At 35.2% G+C, this 15349-nt stretch overlaps 6 protein-coding genes across 6 annotated transcripts; 4 read left to right on the top strand and 2 right to left on the bottom strand.

Moving 5' to 3' along the window:
• Positions 1-179: 179 nt before the first annotated feature.
• Positions 180-1543, bottom strand: PPL_09563 (protein disulfide isomerase family protein; the record flags this gene model as incomplete). Its single annotated transcript, XM_020580356.1, has 5 exons — positions 180-486; positions 565-918; positions 999-1134; positions 1227-1361; positions 1522-1543. The coding sequence occupies 5 exons, from the start codon at positions 1541-1543 to the stop codon at positions 180-182; spliced, it is 954 nt and encodes a 317-aa protein (XP_020428943.1).
• A 92-nt stretch (positions 1544-1635) lies between these two features.
• PPL_09564 (putative amidohydrolase) lies at positions 1636-3499 on the bottom strand (the record flags this gene model as incomplete). Its single annotated transcript, XM_020580357.1, has 3 exons — positions 1636-3032; positions 3280-3301; positions 3365-3499. The coding sequence occupies 3 exons, from the start codon at positions 3497-3499 to the stop codon at positions 1636-1638; spliced, it is 1554 nt and encodes a 517-aa protein (XP_020428944.1).
• An 871-nt stretch (positions 3500-4370) lies between these two features.
• On the top strand, positions 4371-4769 carry PPL_09565 (F-box protein; the record flags this gene model as incomplete). Its single annotated transcript, XM_020580358.1, has 1 exon — positions 4371-4769. One exon carries the CDS (start codon positions 4371-4373, stop codon positions 4767-4769), a length of 399 nt encoding a protein of 132 aa, XP_020428945.1.
• A 544-nt stretch (positions 4770-5313) lies between these two features.
• Positions 5314-10317, top strand: nog1 (nucleolar GTP-binding protein 1; the record flags this gene model as incomplete). Its single annotated transcript, XM_020580359.1, has 6 exons — positions 5314-5449; positions 5701-5804; positions 7010-7204; positions 7317-7503; positions 7927-9090; positions 10268-10317. 6 exons carry the CDS (start codon positions 5314-5316, stop codon positions 10315-10317), a joined length of 1836 nt encoding a protein of 611 aa, XP_020428946.1.
• Positions 10318-10710: 393 nt separating this feature from the next.
• Positions 10711-12919, top strand: PPL_09567 (serine/threonine kinase; the record flags this gene model as incomplete). Its single annotated transcript, XM_020580360.1, has 3 exons — positions 10711-11588; positions 11662-11786; positions 11868-12919. The coding sequence occupies 3 exons, from the start codon at positions 10711-10713 to the stop codon at positions 12917-12919; spliced, it is 2055 nt and encodes a 684-aa protein (XP_020428947.1).
• Positions 12920-14350: 1431 nt separating this feature from the next.
• Positions 14351-15077, top strand: cofB (actin-binding ADF family protein; the record flags this gene model as incomplete). The annotated part of the gene is made up of 2 exons (XM_020580361.1): positions 14351-14353; positions 14667-15077. 2 exons carry the CDS (start codon positions 14351-14353, stop codon positions 15075-15077), a joined length of 414 nt encoding a protein of 137 aa, XP_020428948.1.
• Positions 15078-15349: the final 272 nt, after the last annotated feature.

Below are 15349 nucleotides of genomic sequence, written 5' to 3' on the forward strand. Positions count from 1 at the left end.
AAATAAATAATTGCAAAGCAAAAAAAGAAAGGGTAGTGTTTAATTACTGTAAAGTAAAAAATATAATTTGATTATGACCATTTTCTTAATTATTTAAATCGTAAGAGAAAATTCTTTTCAAACATAAAGGGTATTTATTAAGGACCTAATAAATTATTATTTGTTATTTATTTATCTATTTAGTCGGCTTTTTCAGCTTTGGTTGGGTGTGGTTGAGCGTAGCTATTTACTTGTTGTGCAGAGTCAGCGGTGGGTGGGAATATTGCAGATGGTGCAAAGAATGCGTAACCCAATGCTAGACCCAAAAGGAAGGCGACACCAAGGAACAAGTAGACAAACTCGAGGATAGCGGCATGAACCATTCTAAAGATTGGGTGCCATGGTCTTGACTTGAGTTGTTGTTGGCTATATCCTGATTGAAGATACTGTACAATGTTATTCTCCGATGGTTCAACTGCGAAATCACGATATCCATCTGATTCGAAACTATTATAAATAACAAATTAGTTTTGATTAATATACATCTATATCTATTTATGTTTGTTTGTTGGTCGGAATACTTACTATTTGAAAGTTGGATAACCTGGAATGTTGTAGAGTTCACAGATACTCTTGTGTTCATCACAATTGATCTTTCCAAATCTGACGTTTCCGGCGAATTGTGAAGAGACCTTTTCGAAACCTGGCATGTACTTCTTACAGAATCCACACCATGGAGCGTAGAAGACGATGAACCACTTTTGTCCGTTGTTGACCTCAGCAAAGTTGACAGAGTCCAACTCTAAAACAGATGAATCACCTGTCTTTCCACCTGGGAATGGTGTTTTCTTTGCCGATTGATATCCTCCATCCAAGAACTTTTCGAAATCTTCAACCTCTCTTGCTCCTTGATATTCATATACTTGACCTTGTGATACACTATTGTTTTGTTTTATATTGTTAAATTAAATTTAAAACTAAAATATATAAATGATAGATAAATTTAAATAGCTACATACTATTTGATAGTTGGATAACCTGCAACTTGGAATTGTTGACAGATATCTTGGTCTGTAGTACAATCTACTTTGGCAATATTATGTTTACCTTTTACTTTGGTAGCCAATTCCTCATAGATTGGTGCCAACTTCTTACCTAAAATTAAGAATCATAATGAATAATATTAGATTAGAATGTTACAAATAATTAACTTTAAACTAAAGTAAAGTAAAGAAACGATATAATACAGAATCCACACCATGGAGTAAAGAACTCTACCAAGTAGTTGTTATCTTTTAGTAATTGAACATTAGAGGCTGTTATAGTGATGACATCCGATGTTCCTTCTGAGTGTACGAAACTAACTAATACCAAAGCTGATACTAATAATATAATAATAGATTTCATTTTATATAACTATATAACTTATAAAAAACAAAAAATAAACTAATAAAACAACAACAAAATGGAATGGGTTTAAATTAAATGAAGATCATGATTGTGTGGTCTCTGACTCACACCAAAAATTGTAAAAAAAAAAACCATCTTTTTTTGGTTGACTCATTATTATTTTCCTGTTTAAACAATTTTTATTTATTATATTATAAATTAATGTGAATGTACGCATACTTGATTATTATTATTACTATTATTAAATTATTGAATAATCTTTGTATCTGTCTTTGGTCTCATTGTTAAAATCTTTTCAGAGAAAGCTTTTACTTTTTGTTTGATTTGATTCTCGTCAATTTCAGTGAGTTTTGATTCTTTCAAGAGTTGTTTGCCGTCTACCCAGACATCACAGACACGGTTGGTTCCAACGTATACCAAATGTGAGATTGGATCGTAGATGGGTGGCGATGTAACTTTGACGGCGACAATGTCGGCCTTCTTACCGATCTCGAGACTACCGAGTTGTCGATCGACACCCAACGCTTTGGCACCGTTGATTGTTGCCATCTCCAATATCTGAGCGGCGTTGGTAACGCTTTGTCCTGGCGCGGGTTGTTGCTCCTTCATGGCGACGTTGAAGCAGAGCTTATCGACGTAGGCAGCGCATCTCAGTTCACCTAGCATATCAAGATCGTCGTTGCTAGCGGCAGAGTCTGTTCCAATGCCAACGTTGACACCGTTCTCCATCAGCTGATGAACCGGACATATTCCGGCAACACCAAGCTTCAAATTGGATTCTGGACAGTGGACAACGTTCACTTGCTTCTCTTTGAGCAGAGAGATTTCACCGGTGTTTAGGTGTGTCATGTGCACGGCGACCAAACGCTTCGAGAGAATGCCGAGACGTTCGAGACGCGCAATCGGTCGGACACCGTTGGTGGCGACTTCATCGTCGACCTCACGATGTGTCTCGTGGAGATGTGTATGAATGACGAGATTGTGTTGTTCCGAGAGCTCTTTAACTCTGGTGTATGCCTCGTCGGTGATGGTGTAGACGGCGTGTGGACCGAGTGAAACCTTGATGTGGTCGTGTCCGTGGTAGTGAGCGATCAACTTCTCACCCTTTTCGATGTAGTCCGACTCGTCCTTGGCGTAGGACGACGGGAATTTGATAATGGGAACGGCAACGGTTCCACGCATTCCGGAGCGAGCGATAACCTCGGCGGCAACCTCGGGGAAGAAGTACATCTCATTGCAATAGGTGGTTCCAGTGCGAATCATCTCGGCACAAGCCAACTCGGTTCCGAGTCGAACGAATTCCTCGGAGAGATGTGCCGATTCCGCTGGCCAGATGAACTTGGTGAGCCAATCGTGTAGCGAGACATCGTCGGCGTAACCACGCAGCAACGACAATGCAGAGTGTGCATGCATATTGAACAAACCGGGAATGAGAATGTGCTCGTCAGCTGAATCTGGTGCGTCACCGAGATGATTGACCTGCCTGACGTTGTACTTTTCTTTCAAGTCTGCTGCTCTGACGATATCGAGAATCAAGCCATCTTTAATCACCAAACAATGATCTCTGTATACAGTTTGTCTTGGCACGACAGGAATGATCCATTTTGCAACAATCGCTAAATCTGCCTCAATTAAAGTCATAACTTTTTAAAAACAAACAAATTATCTATATCTGTATGATAATGTAAATATAATAATATTAATAATCAAATCAATTTAATATTATGACAATTAATTGTTTGATTGACTTTTGAAAAAAAATCTCGTTCATGTGTGAATTCATTCGTTTGTAGATTCATTCGATTACCCCCACCACCTAAAAAATTCCAAACAATTAAAAAGAATGATTGTTTCCATAAGAATGCAAATATGAGATTTAATTGAAATTACTACTTTTAATCTGTTCTTCGAACTATATAAATAATTCTTAAAAAGTAAAGTGGTATCTAAAAAATGAAAAGAATCAATATATTACTAACCTATTTTGATTTGGTGTATCAATAATAATTAAAATGGTATAGTTATTATGTGGTTCTTCACTATATTTATTTATAATGTGATATGCATGTTTATGTCTTGAGCCAATTCGTAAAGAAAACTCCGATGACATTTTTCTTTATTCTTTGATAACTATTTTATCTTTTTACAAACTGAATAATTAAATACCAATTAATGATAAATATCATTTAGATCACCTAAAAGTGTTCCATTGATTGACATTTTATTATACATTAAATTCAACCAGTATTGATATCTATTTTGAAAAAGTACCAAAGGAAATCGATACATCATGAAGAAGATCTTGGATTGCAACTAATAAATATCTAACTGATTGCATTCCATTCTTTTTTAATGTTAAAGATACTTTAAAGATGTAACAACAAATTCAAACTTTCATCTACTTTATCTTCATATGATAGTCCTCAACAAAAATTCAAATAATATTTTAAAGAAGCAATAAAACTTGAAGTGATTGTTTATATTACAATCAAAAATATAATAATTATTAAAAATAATTTAAAATTTTGAACTATTAATAAATTTTAACACTTATTTTAAAAGGTTGGTTGATCAAAAACAACAATCTAAAAATAAATACACACTCATCAATCTGTGGGAGTGTGATCAATTTTGTTTTTTTATTATGTTTTTTTATTTATTTATTTTTTTACTATTAAAGTTTTTACTTCTCCCTGTATGATCAATCAAATAAATAATAATATCATTAACTATCTATCTATCTATCTATCTTTGTTTAGATATTAATAATTTTGTTTGTCGACAAACTTTACAAAAAAAAATAAAAAAACTGCGACTTTTAGTTTAAGAGGTCACTTTGATTCCACTTACTCCTTTTAGTAATATATTTGTAAACTTTAACTAAAAAAAAAAAAAAAAAAAAAAGAATAAAAAGAAAAGAAAAGATAGATAGATATAAAAATAAAAAACAAAAAAAAAAAGATAGTAAATGTTTGTAATGAATGGGTATCATTCATAATAAAACACTTGGTTATTTCATAAATAGTAGTAGTAGTAATAGTAGTAACAAACATAATAATAATAGTAATCAACATTATCATCATCATCATCATCATCATCATAACAATACAGGCTGTATCATCAACGCTATAAACAATAGTCAATCTATACTCTTAACACTTCCGCGCATACTTATCTTCACTATCACATCGTATCTAAGTACCATTGACAAACTATGCTTTGCTCTCACCTGTAAGCAATGGTTCCAATTCCGCAGAAAGATCCTGCAGAATCTATCAAAGATCAAAATCACACACATACCCATAACCAACACCAAATTCCAATTGACAGACACACCCGAACACAAAGGAATAACAAAGACAATCGATGGTAAGTGTTAATTTCATCTCTGATCATCATCATCACACTATTTGTCAACAACAAACTAATCAACAATCCAATCTATTATTAGATATAAGTTATTTACAACAAATCAACAATGAGCCGATCAGAAAGATAATATTCTCTTCGCATTTCTATCATTTGTTGCATGCAGGCGACATTCCCTCGACTGTGAAGAAAATAAAATTTCTCAGTCCACAGTACAAACATAAAATAGCGGTTGGCGTGCTGCCACCCAATCTCGAGAGTCTGGAGATATCGTTTCCGGTCACTGAGAGTCTGGAACCGGATTCACTGCCGCGCAACCTCCGCAAGCTGACGTTCACCAACCAGGGCGTCTGCAACATCCTCTCCAAGTCGCTCTTCCAATCGGATCGACTGCGCTCACTCAACTTGGGACTCTTTTTCAACAGTCCTATCACTGCCAACCTGCTGCCACGTAGCTTGACACACCTCGACTTGGGGTCGGCGTTCCGACAGCCACTGGAAGTCGGCTCCATTCCGTCTGGCGTGCGGAAACTCGTATTTAGCTACCAATACACAATGGAAATGTCGATTCCCACTGGCATTATTCCGAGCTCGGTGGTTTCACTCGCTGTCACCTACCACGGCAACGCCATAAGCATTCCACCCACGGTAACAGATCTGCGGCTGGATTGTCAACAAACCATTCCGGAAGGTCTGATCCCAGCGACTGTCGAGAAACTCTGGCTCTCTGGAACCTACTATTATGCGCGCACCAAGAGCGCACTGCCATCGCAACTGCGCGCACTCGTCCTCGACTACGAACACTACCCAAACACACTGCTCCCGTACATTCCAAAGACGGTGACCGACCTCACTTTTGGCTGGCTCTACAACGTCAAACTCGACTTTAAACAACTCCCGCCAAACCTGACGAAACTTTCATTCTCCGAGTACTTTGACCAGCCCATCAACAATCTGCCGTCGACTCTGCGACACCTCAAGATTGGCAAAGACTACTGCGAGTTTTCTCACCCGCTACCACCATTCTCGCCGACACTGACGCGAATGTCAATCGGCTCAAACTACCCAACGAAAATTGGCACACCGTTGCCACCGATCAAACAACTCTCACTTCGCGGCTTCTTCTATCGCGACTCCTCTGACATCGTACTCAACACGCCACCCATCAACATCAAACTCTCGAAATCAAAGCGAATCAGAATTATAGATTCCACCAATTGCATCATCTACACAAAATCGACCATTCAATTCATTAAGCTAAGTCAGCTGGAGTTGTTCCAGAAATAACACTTGTATCATATATGATTATAACAATCCAACTTGTAGCAATAGTAGTAGTATTAGTAGTAGTAGTCCAGTAAAAATATCGCCAATCTTTTTGTTTTTTTTTTTCCCAATCCAAACCAACAACAACAATCCAAACACCCACACACACATATGGTGCTTTGCTTTGCCTCAAAAAATCAATCAATCAATCAATCAATCAACTAAAATCAAATCCAATTTCACATAGGAATTCATTATTATTAACTAAAAACAAATACTAATTTAAATTCTTTCCCATTCATAACATTAAAATAAAAAAGAAAACTTTTTTTCATTTATCTATCTTTATGTTTTTTTATTTTTTTTTTTGACCACTCGCTTCGCTTCATAAATTAATTAAATTGAATTTTATTTTGTTTTTTGTTTATTTTTTGTTAAAATTATTTTTGCATAGCGAAAAAAAAACTACGATCAACAATCGTTTCTTTCGACAAAAAAACTTTTATTTTATTTTATTTTTATTTTCTCATCTTCTTATATATATAAATATTTTGGTGTGCTTGAAGAGTTATCTTTTTTTAACTTCTTGCCTAAACTTTTATTTTATTATATAATAGTAATAATAATAATAATAAATCACAACATTCAATATTAGTTAACTATTTCAATAGCTCTATTAATTTTTATTTTATAAAAATAATAATAAAACAGTTTTTCGTTTTATTTTTATAAAAAACAAAAAAATTAGCATTTGGAATTGATTTTTATATCACTATTTGTTATTTTTCGAAACTTTATCTTTTTTAACAACATACTTTAGTATACGTATTATTATTTAATAATCAAAAAAAAAAAAAGATTATTATTTAAAAAAACCGACTTTTTCAAATCGATCAAAGTAAACAGAGATTACTTCGTTTTTTTTCACATACACACAATATAAACAAAACACAACAACACAATGGTATTATATAATTTCAAAAAGATTCAAGTTGTACCAACTTCAAAAGATTTCGTCGATATCGTTTTGTCCAAGACACAGAGAAAGACACCCACAGAAATTCACAAGCAATATGCAATCTCTAGAATCCGTAGTTTCTACATGCGTAAAGTTAAATACACTCAACAATCATATCACGATAAGTTATCTCAAATCATTCAAGATTTCCCATTGTTAGACGTAAGTTTTCAAATACACAAACACACACTCGAGTGTTTTTTATCTCTTTTAAAAAACAAAAAATATTAATTTTTTTTTTACAATTATTATTTTATTTTTTTAAAAAAATTAGGATATACATCCATTTTATTCGGATTTAATTAATGTTCTTTACGATAAAGATCATTACAAGTTGGCTTTGGGTCAGTTGAATACCGCTAGAAATTTAATTGATAATTTGTCAAAGGACTATTTGAGATTGTTGAAATATGGTGATTCTTTGTATCGTTGCAAACAGTTGAAGCGTGCGGCACTCGGTCGTATGTGTACATTGATGTTGAAGCAGAACAGCAGTTTGCTCTATCTCGAACAGGTCCGTCAGCATCTTGCACGTCTGCCATCGATCGATCCAAACACACGTACTCTCTTGCTGTGCGGTTACCCCAACGTCGGAAAGTCGTCGTTCATGAACAAGCTCACTCGTGCCAACGTCGACGTACAGCCATACGCTTTCACCACCAAGTCACTGTTTGTCGGTCACACCGACTACAAGTACTCGGTGTGGCAGGTCATCGATACCCCGGGAATCTTGGACCATCCACTCGAGGAGCGTAACACCATCGAAATGCAGTCGGTCACTGCACTGGCACATCTCCACTCTGCCGTCTTGTATATCATCGATATTTCCGAGCGTTGCGGTTACACCATCAAGCAGCAGGTCGACCTTTTCTTCTCGATTAAAGCACTGTTTTTGAACAAACCACTGCTCATTCTCATCAACAAGATCGACGTACGCAAGCCAGAGGAAGTGCCAGCCGATGACTGGGCATTGATTCAATCGCTGGCCGATCCAGCTCGTGGTGGAATCGGTGGAACCAAAATCCTACCGATGTCGACTCTCACCGAGGAGGGTGTCGCCAACGTCAAGGACGTCGCCTGCACCACCCTGCTAGAGGAGCGTGTCGAGAAGAAGATGAAGAGCGCCAAAATCCAGAAGGATATGCACTTGCTCCATCTCGCCATGCCCGTGGCCAGAGACAACAAGAAGCGTCCATCTTTTATTCCACCAAGCGTGTTGGCTGCACGTGCCGCCGCCGAAGCCAACCAAGACGAAGACGAAAAGAAGTTCAAACTCACACCCGCACAAATGGAGTCATTGCAAGAGGAGGAAGACGACATCAAATATCAACAGGGTATTCTTCCAATCTACGATGTCAACGAATGGAAGCGTAAGTACTTGCTCAGAGACGACTCGTGGAAGTTCGACATCATCCCCGAAATCATGGACGGCAAGAATATCGCCGATTTCGTCGACCCCGACATCCTTGAGCGTCTCGAAGAGTTGGAGCGTGAGGAAGACGCACTTCTCGAGCAACTCAAGAACAATATGGAGGAGGACGAGTCCGACTTGGACGAAGAGAATCTCGAACTCTACGACGAAATTCAAGAGCAAAAGCACGCCAATCGTGTCAACCACGAGATCAACGACTCCAGCAAGCCAAAACTGCCCAAACACCATCTCGGAATCAACACTACCGACATGTCCAGAAACCTCAGAAGAATGGGTGTCGACCAAGAGGAAGCCGACGACATTATCGACGACGTCCGTTCGCGTTCCCGTTCCAAGTCGCGTACCGGTAGAAAGAGAGATCGTTCCGAGGAGCGTGAAGCATCGCAATCCGGAGAGCGTGGTATCTCACTCAATCGTTCACAATCACGTTCACGTTCCAAGACTCCTGCACCAGTGCCCGGAGAAGGTTACCGTGATTTGGCTCACAAACTGCTGGCTGAGAAACTGAATAAAGATTCCAGAAGAAAACGTAACAAACTCGGATACAAGGGTGAAGGTGATCATCATATTCCAAATGAAATGCCTAAACATTTGTTTGCCGGAAAGAGAAAGGCTGGTAAGACCGATAGAAGATAATATTATTATTGTTATTTTTATATAATTTAAATAAACCCTTTTTTAAAAAAAAATAAAAAATAAAATATATTTATAAACAAAAAACAGAAAAAGATCTATATATTTGAAATACCTTTATAAGTTAATGCAATAAAACTACTAAGGGATCATAGTTGTTTAATCAGGTTAATGATAATATGCTTATTGGTGAATATTCACCAATCAATCAATTCATAATTATTATTTGCTTATAAAGTAAATATAGCGAAAAGTATGCTTTGATAGGTGTTATCTGTAGCCAAGATTATTGAACATGTAAGAAATTTATGAATAAAAAATTTTCGACACTACTTTGAATGTTAACATTGACATATCACTTATTTCAGGAATGATTAATAATAATAAATTTGATTGTGTATTTGACACCAAAAAATAATCAAACCAAGAAATCTTTTATGCATGGTCTGGTGAATCAGCAAAAAACAAAAAAAACAAATTTTATCTCGTGAAGGAAAAGTGAATGGGGATGTCATTCTTAACTAATGAGGAGAAGTATTTTTTTATTTTTGTTTTTTTTAATAAAATTTTCACACTAACCTCAACTCCTTTTTCTCCATTTTTTTTATTTTTTATTATTTTTTTCAAACAAAAACAACGATTGAAATTTATTTATTTATTTAAACTATTTTTTTTCCAATTATATAATATATAATAATACTATATGAAGTAATTCATATTCTCTGAGTGCACTGCCTGATTAAAAATAGCAAAAAAAACAAACAACAGTTGCAAGTTTGATTTTGATTATTACCCAAACCAAAAATCAGTTTCAAAATCTTAAAAAAAAAAAGGCAAAAGACAAAACATAATCAAATACCATTTGCATAAAAGAAAGAAAGAACAATTAGATTAGTTAGCTGCAAACTAAATAGAATCAGTCAGAGTCAATAATAATAATAATAATAATAATAATAATCATAACTTAATTATATATAATACATATATCATTGTAATACTACTTAAAGACAATAATAATAATAATAATTATAACAGTATATAGCATAGTTTCATAGTGTTTTGTTTTAAGTTTTTTATTTATTTTATTTATATATTATTAAGTATCTATATTTTATATCAACTCGAGGAAAGAATGATTGATTAGAATTATAACAAAGTAGTACAACAACAACATCAACAACAACAACAACAACCAACAATAACACACTGAACAGTAATACACTCAGCAACACTCATCACCTTCAACAATTACATTTATTTTTTATATTACACACTTCACTTTCTTTTCCCACTTGATATATAATTAATTTATTCCCAGGCAAATTTAAAAAACACACACTCTACGTTTACACACAATATATACTTTTTATCTCAACCACACACTCTCTCTCATTACACACTAAAAAGTCAACAAATCAAAACAAAACAAATCAACAAATCAATTCCTAAAATTAAATAAAAAAGTTAATTTAATTATTTTCTTTTTTACTTTTTTCTTTTATCTTTATTTTCATTACTCTTTTTTTCCCTTTTTGGACGACCCCAAAAGATAGATAGATCATTGTTTGGAGCATTTTTGGCGACAGCAACATCAACTCTCACAATGTCAAACAGTACGGGTTGTGATGGTGGATGTTCATTCTGTCAGTCGATTCTCACAAAGAGTTTCAGTTTTGTCGACGATGGAACCTCCATTGTCTTTAATGTTGTGATCGATGCGATTGCCGTCGGATACATATTCTCAGCACTCTACCTGCTCTTTAGAATACAGCGATCCTACACCTATCTACAGCAATCGTCGACACAACTCAACAGCAGTGGATCGACCATTCCAATGCGCACAATGAATGGTGACAAGAAACAACTTCAACAGTCTGGCGACGGCAACAACCAATATGTAGCAATCAACATGTCGAGCGAATCGCAGCTGCTCTTTGACAAAAACATGCGAATCACCATCAATCAACCGAAAATCATTGGATCCACCTATTTCCGACATCTCCTCTTTGTCATTATCTGGCTGTCGGTGATGGGACTCATTCTGATGTTGATGCCACCATGGTCCGGCATTCTATATCCCACGCTCATCATTGTCGTTGGCAGCGGACAGATCATCACTGACAACTGGATACTCGTTTTCCTAAGTGGCAAAGGCGACGATAAGTTTGCCTCGAGATGTGCGTTCTTCCTGTGCACCCTGTTGTATTTGATCATCACCTCGACATCACTGGCATCGACTCTGGACAGTCCGTTATGTACTTCGCCACAGCAGTGTCAGTTGTTCCTCTTCCAGGATCCCTACACCCGACTTGGAATGCATGCAGTCTATACAGTCGTCTACGGAGTATTACTGTTCCTCTCGGTAAGAGGAAAAATGATACGTCCCACCGCCAGAATATGGATTACATTCCTACTCATTGAATATTTTATTTCATCACTCGGATCCTTCTTGAAGATTTTACACGTCGATTTTTCAGATTGGTAAATAATATTCATTTATAACCACACAACAAATTAAGTAAACTAAACTAATCAATTCTATATCAAATTATAGTTTACTAAGTTTATCATCGATTACATATGCATTCCTTTATGGACCATTATTGTTTAGAACCTGTGGAAATGATACAAATCTATTAAGAGCAAGAAGTGAATTTGAACCACTTTTAAATAATTTCCGTATGTTGTCCTTTGTTTTTGTTTTTGTTTTGTTGAAAATCTAATTATTAATATATTTGATTTATTTAAATGTGATAACAGAGGAATATCAGAATTTGTTTGGAGGAGAATCAATTACATCTAGCGATGGAACCAATGCATTACAATTGGCTGCATTCAATATCAAATATTCAGAGTTTAAATTTGGCGAGGTTATTGGAGGTGGATATTTTGGTGAGGTTAAAAAGGCAATTTGGAAAGGTGCATTGGTTGCCGTAAAGGTACTGCATCGAAACTCCTATAGGAATACCGACAATATCGAGGACAATGTATTCTTCAAGGAGGTGGCGATCCTCAGTATCCTCCGTCATCCAAATGTCTTGCAGTTCCTCGGTGTCTGTGCCGAGCAAGATAAAAACTGTATAGTAACAGAGTACATGGGTGGTGGAAGTTTGGATCGACTGATATCCGATCGTTACTTCCTCTTTTTGAATCATCCAGAGTTTGCCTGGCGTATCGCTCTCGACATTGCCAAAGGAATGTTTTATCTACACGACTGGAAACCCAATCCTATCTTGCATCGTGATCTTTCCACCAAGAATATTTTGCTGGACGAGACTTTTTCGCTGGCGAAAGTTGCCGACTTTGGTTTGTCGCGTGAACAAGGTTTCGAGATGACTGCATCCGTCGGCTACCTGCCTTTCCAAGCACCGGAAGTCTTTATAGGCGAGCTCTACACTCCCAAAGCCGATGTCTATTCCTTTGGTATTTTGCTGTGGTGTATTGTTTCGGGTGAGCAGCCAACCGGCGAATTGCCACCTTTGAAAATGGCACATATGGCTGCCTACGAGAATTATCGTCCGCCACTACCTGATCTCAAGATTCAGATGTGGCAACCACTGGTCAATTTGATACAGATGTGTTGGAAGCCAAATCCAGAGGAGCGTCCAACCTTTGCATTCGTACTGGATTTCCTCGAGGCCAACATGCCAGCGGAAGCCAGCACATTCTTCCAGCGAACAACTCTCACCACGACCAATGGAAACTCCACCAGATCGGCATCACTCGCCATGAGCGTTGCTCTAGACACCACCTCATCGTCCGACGACGATGACATATTTAACAGAAACGAATTCCACTATATAGGTGACTAAATTCTCACGACCACCCGCTAAATTTAAAACCAATCAAAAAGGAATTGGAATCTTTTTTTAGTCAAATTCAAACTTAATAGAAAAAAAAACAAAAGACAAATCGATTTTGTTTTGTTTTATATATTATATACATTTACACATAAACAACATATATATATTTTTTTTGTTTATACTCCCCCTTTTTCTTTTTTTCCAGCCAACCAACCAACCTATCAATCTATCAAATCTCAATATATTACCCAATCTGTAAAAATAATGTAAGTAAATTACAATCATTGATTAACTTTTCTCACATATAATCTAACCAAATTTCTATAGAAATATTTTATAAAATATTTAGAATTATTAAAAGAAATGTTTAATTCAGTTATTACTTATTAGCCAGTTTGAAAAAAAACATTGGAAACCACACCTAGGTGACCATTTCTTTGAAAAACAAAACTCATCCATCTTTGTGTTGTTCGGGTGAAATCAAACACACAACAAATTTTTTCAATAAACAATCATTTATTTAAATATCTTCAATGTTATGTTTTAATTAATTTTTATAATTTTTAATATTTGTGTGACCTTAATCAATAAAATCTTTTTTTTTTATCTTTTTTTTTTTTGGTTTTTTTTTTGACCATCATCGAAAATTTCCTCTTCTTTTTCAGATCTAAATTTCAGATTTTGTCAAAAATAAAAAAACTTTAGTAAACGAACAAACATCAGAAAACTTTACTTTTAATATAAATAATAAAATACTAATTAATTGTACTAAAATATATTAGATATACCAATTATAATATCTTAATATGAAAATGATCTGATAAAGTAAGATTTGTAGTGGTTTTGAATTAATCAAATTTAATTTTTTAATATTCAACCAATTTTGTTTGTTTGAATTTTCTATCTTTTTAATATCATCAATTTCGATTCTCATACCCAATGTCAACTTTTGTTTCTCTAAACCATCTGTTCACTACCACTTCTGGTATTACCCACCCCTTCCATATGGAATCAGTCAAGTCAATCCAATTTTAATTATTTATAAAAAAAATAATAATAATTTTGACACACACGATTTTTGTTTTTATAAATTATTATTATTTTGTGTGAAAAAAATGAAAAAACCCAACCCACTTAATATGGGAATGGGTAATTATGTAAAGAATTTTTCAAATTTTTACATGAATCTTCTTGTTCATATCATCTACTCACTCAACCCACACAGCCGAAAGCCATATTCACCCAATTTTTTGTCGATTATAAATAACAAAAAAAAATGAAAAAAAAAAACAAACATTATTCAAAATAATAAAAAAATCAATTTTCTAACAAGCCAGCTATTTTATTCAAAAAGATTGAATATTCATATCATTTTCACTCAAACCAAACAAGAAATTATCTTTTTTCTTAATATATTTATACATATAAATCTAATATAAAATGGTAATATATTCCCACTCTTTTTCTCTAGCAAATAACAAACCATCATCAACAACACCAACAACGACAATAATTGACAAACGAACGACAAAGAAAAACGACCACAACAACTAAGAGTTCAATAAGTAGTCTTAACCAGTACTTGTACAAAAGTTTATAGTGTTGTTGTGGTATTTTCAAAACATTGGTCGGCGGGTGACGAAAAACATTGTGTTGAGAAGATGAATAATTGTTATTGCTATTTTGTTTTTACCAATCAATATACATATATTAACATAATTATAATTATCATTTTTTTTTTCAAACAATTTTCTAGTCATCCGGTGTACAAACAGATCAAGAATGCGTCAGCAAGTTCAACGAATTGAAGTTGGGTCGTAAATACACTGCTATTTTCTACAAGATGAACGACACCAACACACAAATCGTCGTCGAGAAGACCCTCCCAGCCGGAACTCCATTCTCTGAGATCTTGACTGGTTTCCCACCAAAGGAATGCAGATACGTCGTTGTCGATTACGGTTACAATGAAGAAGGAGCCAACAAGAATAGAATTTGCTTCGTTGTTTGGTGTCCAGATACCGCCCCAATCAAGGGTAAGATGCTTTACACCTCCTCAAAGGACTCCCTCCGTAAGGCTTTGGTCGGTATCCAAGTTGAAATCCAAGGTACTGATGCTTCTGAAGTTCAAGAGTCTGAATTCTTGGCCAAGTGCACCAAGATCTAAAAAAATAAGAAAATCAAAAAAATCTCTAGTATATTTCTTAAACTAATGTTAATATAGTTCTCCTCCACTTTTTTTAAAATATATTAGTATAATAAATACTTTTTAATAAAAGTTTGTTATGTAACAATAATATAAACAAAAATCAAATATATTTATCTTAGTATCCTATTCAATCTCCTCAAAACCCAGTTGAGTTCTCCCCGCTCTGATTCTGCAGATACAGAGAGATGGAGAGATCAGAGAAAAACTGATGCTGCTGGAAGAGACAGAGA

This window comes from Heterostelium album (genome assembly GCF_000004825.1).
Source record: "Heterostelium album PN500 unplaced genomic scaffold PPL_scaffold11, whole genome shotgun sequence".
Lineage (NCBI taxonomy): Eukaryota > Evosea > Eumycetozoa > Acytosteliales > Acytosteliaceae > Heterostelium > Heterostelium album.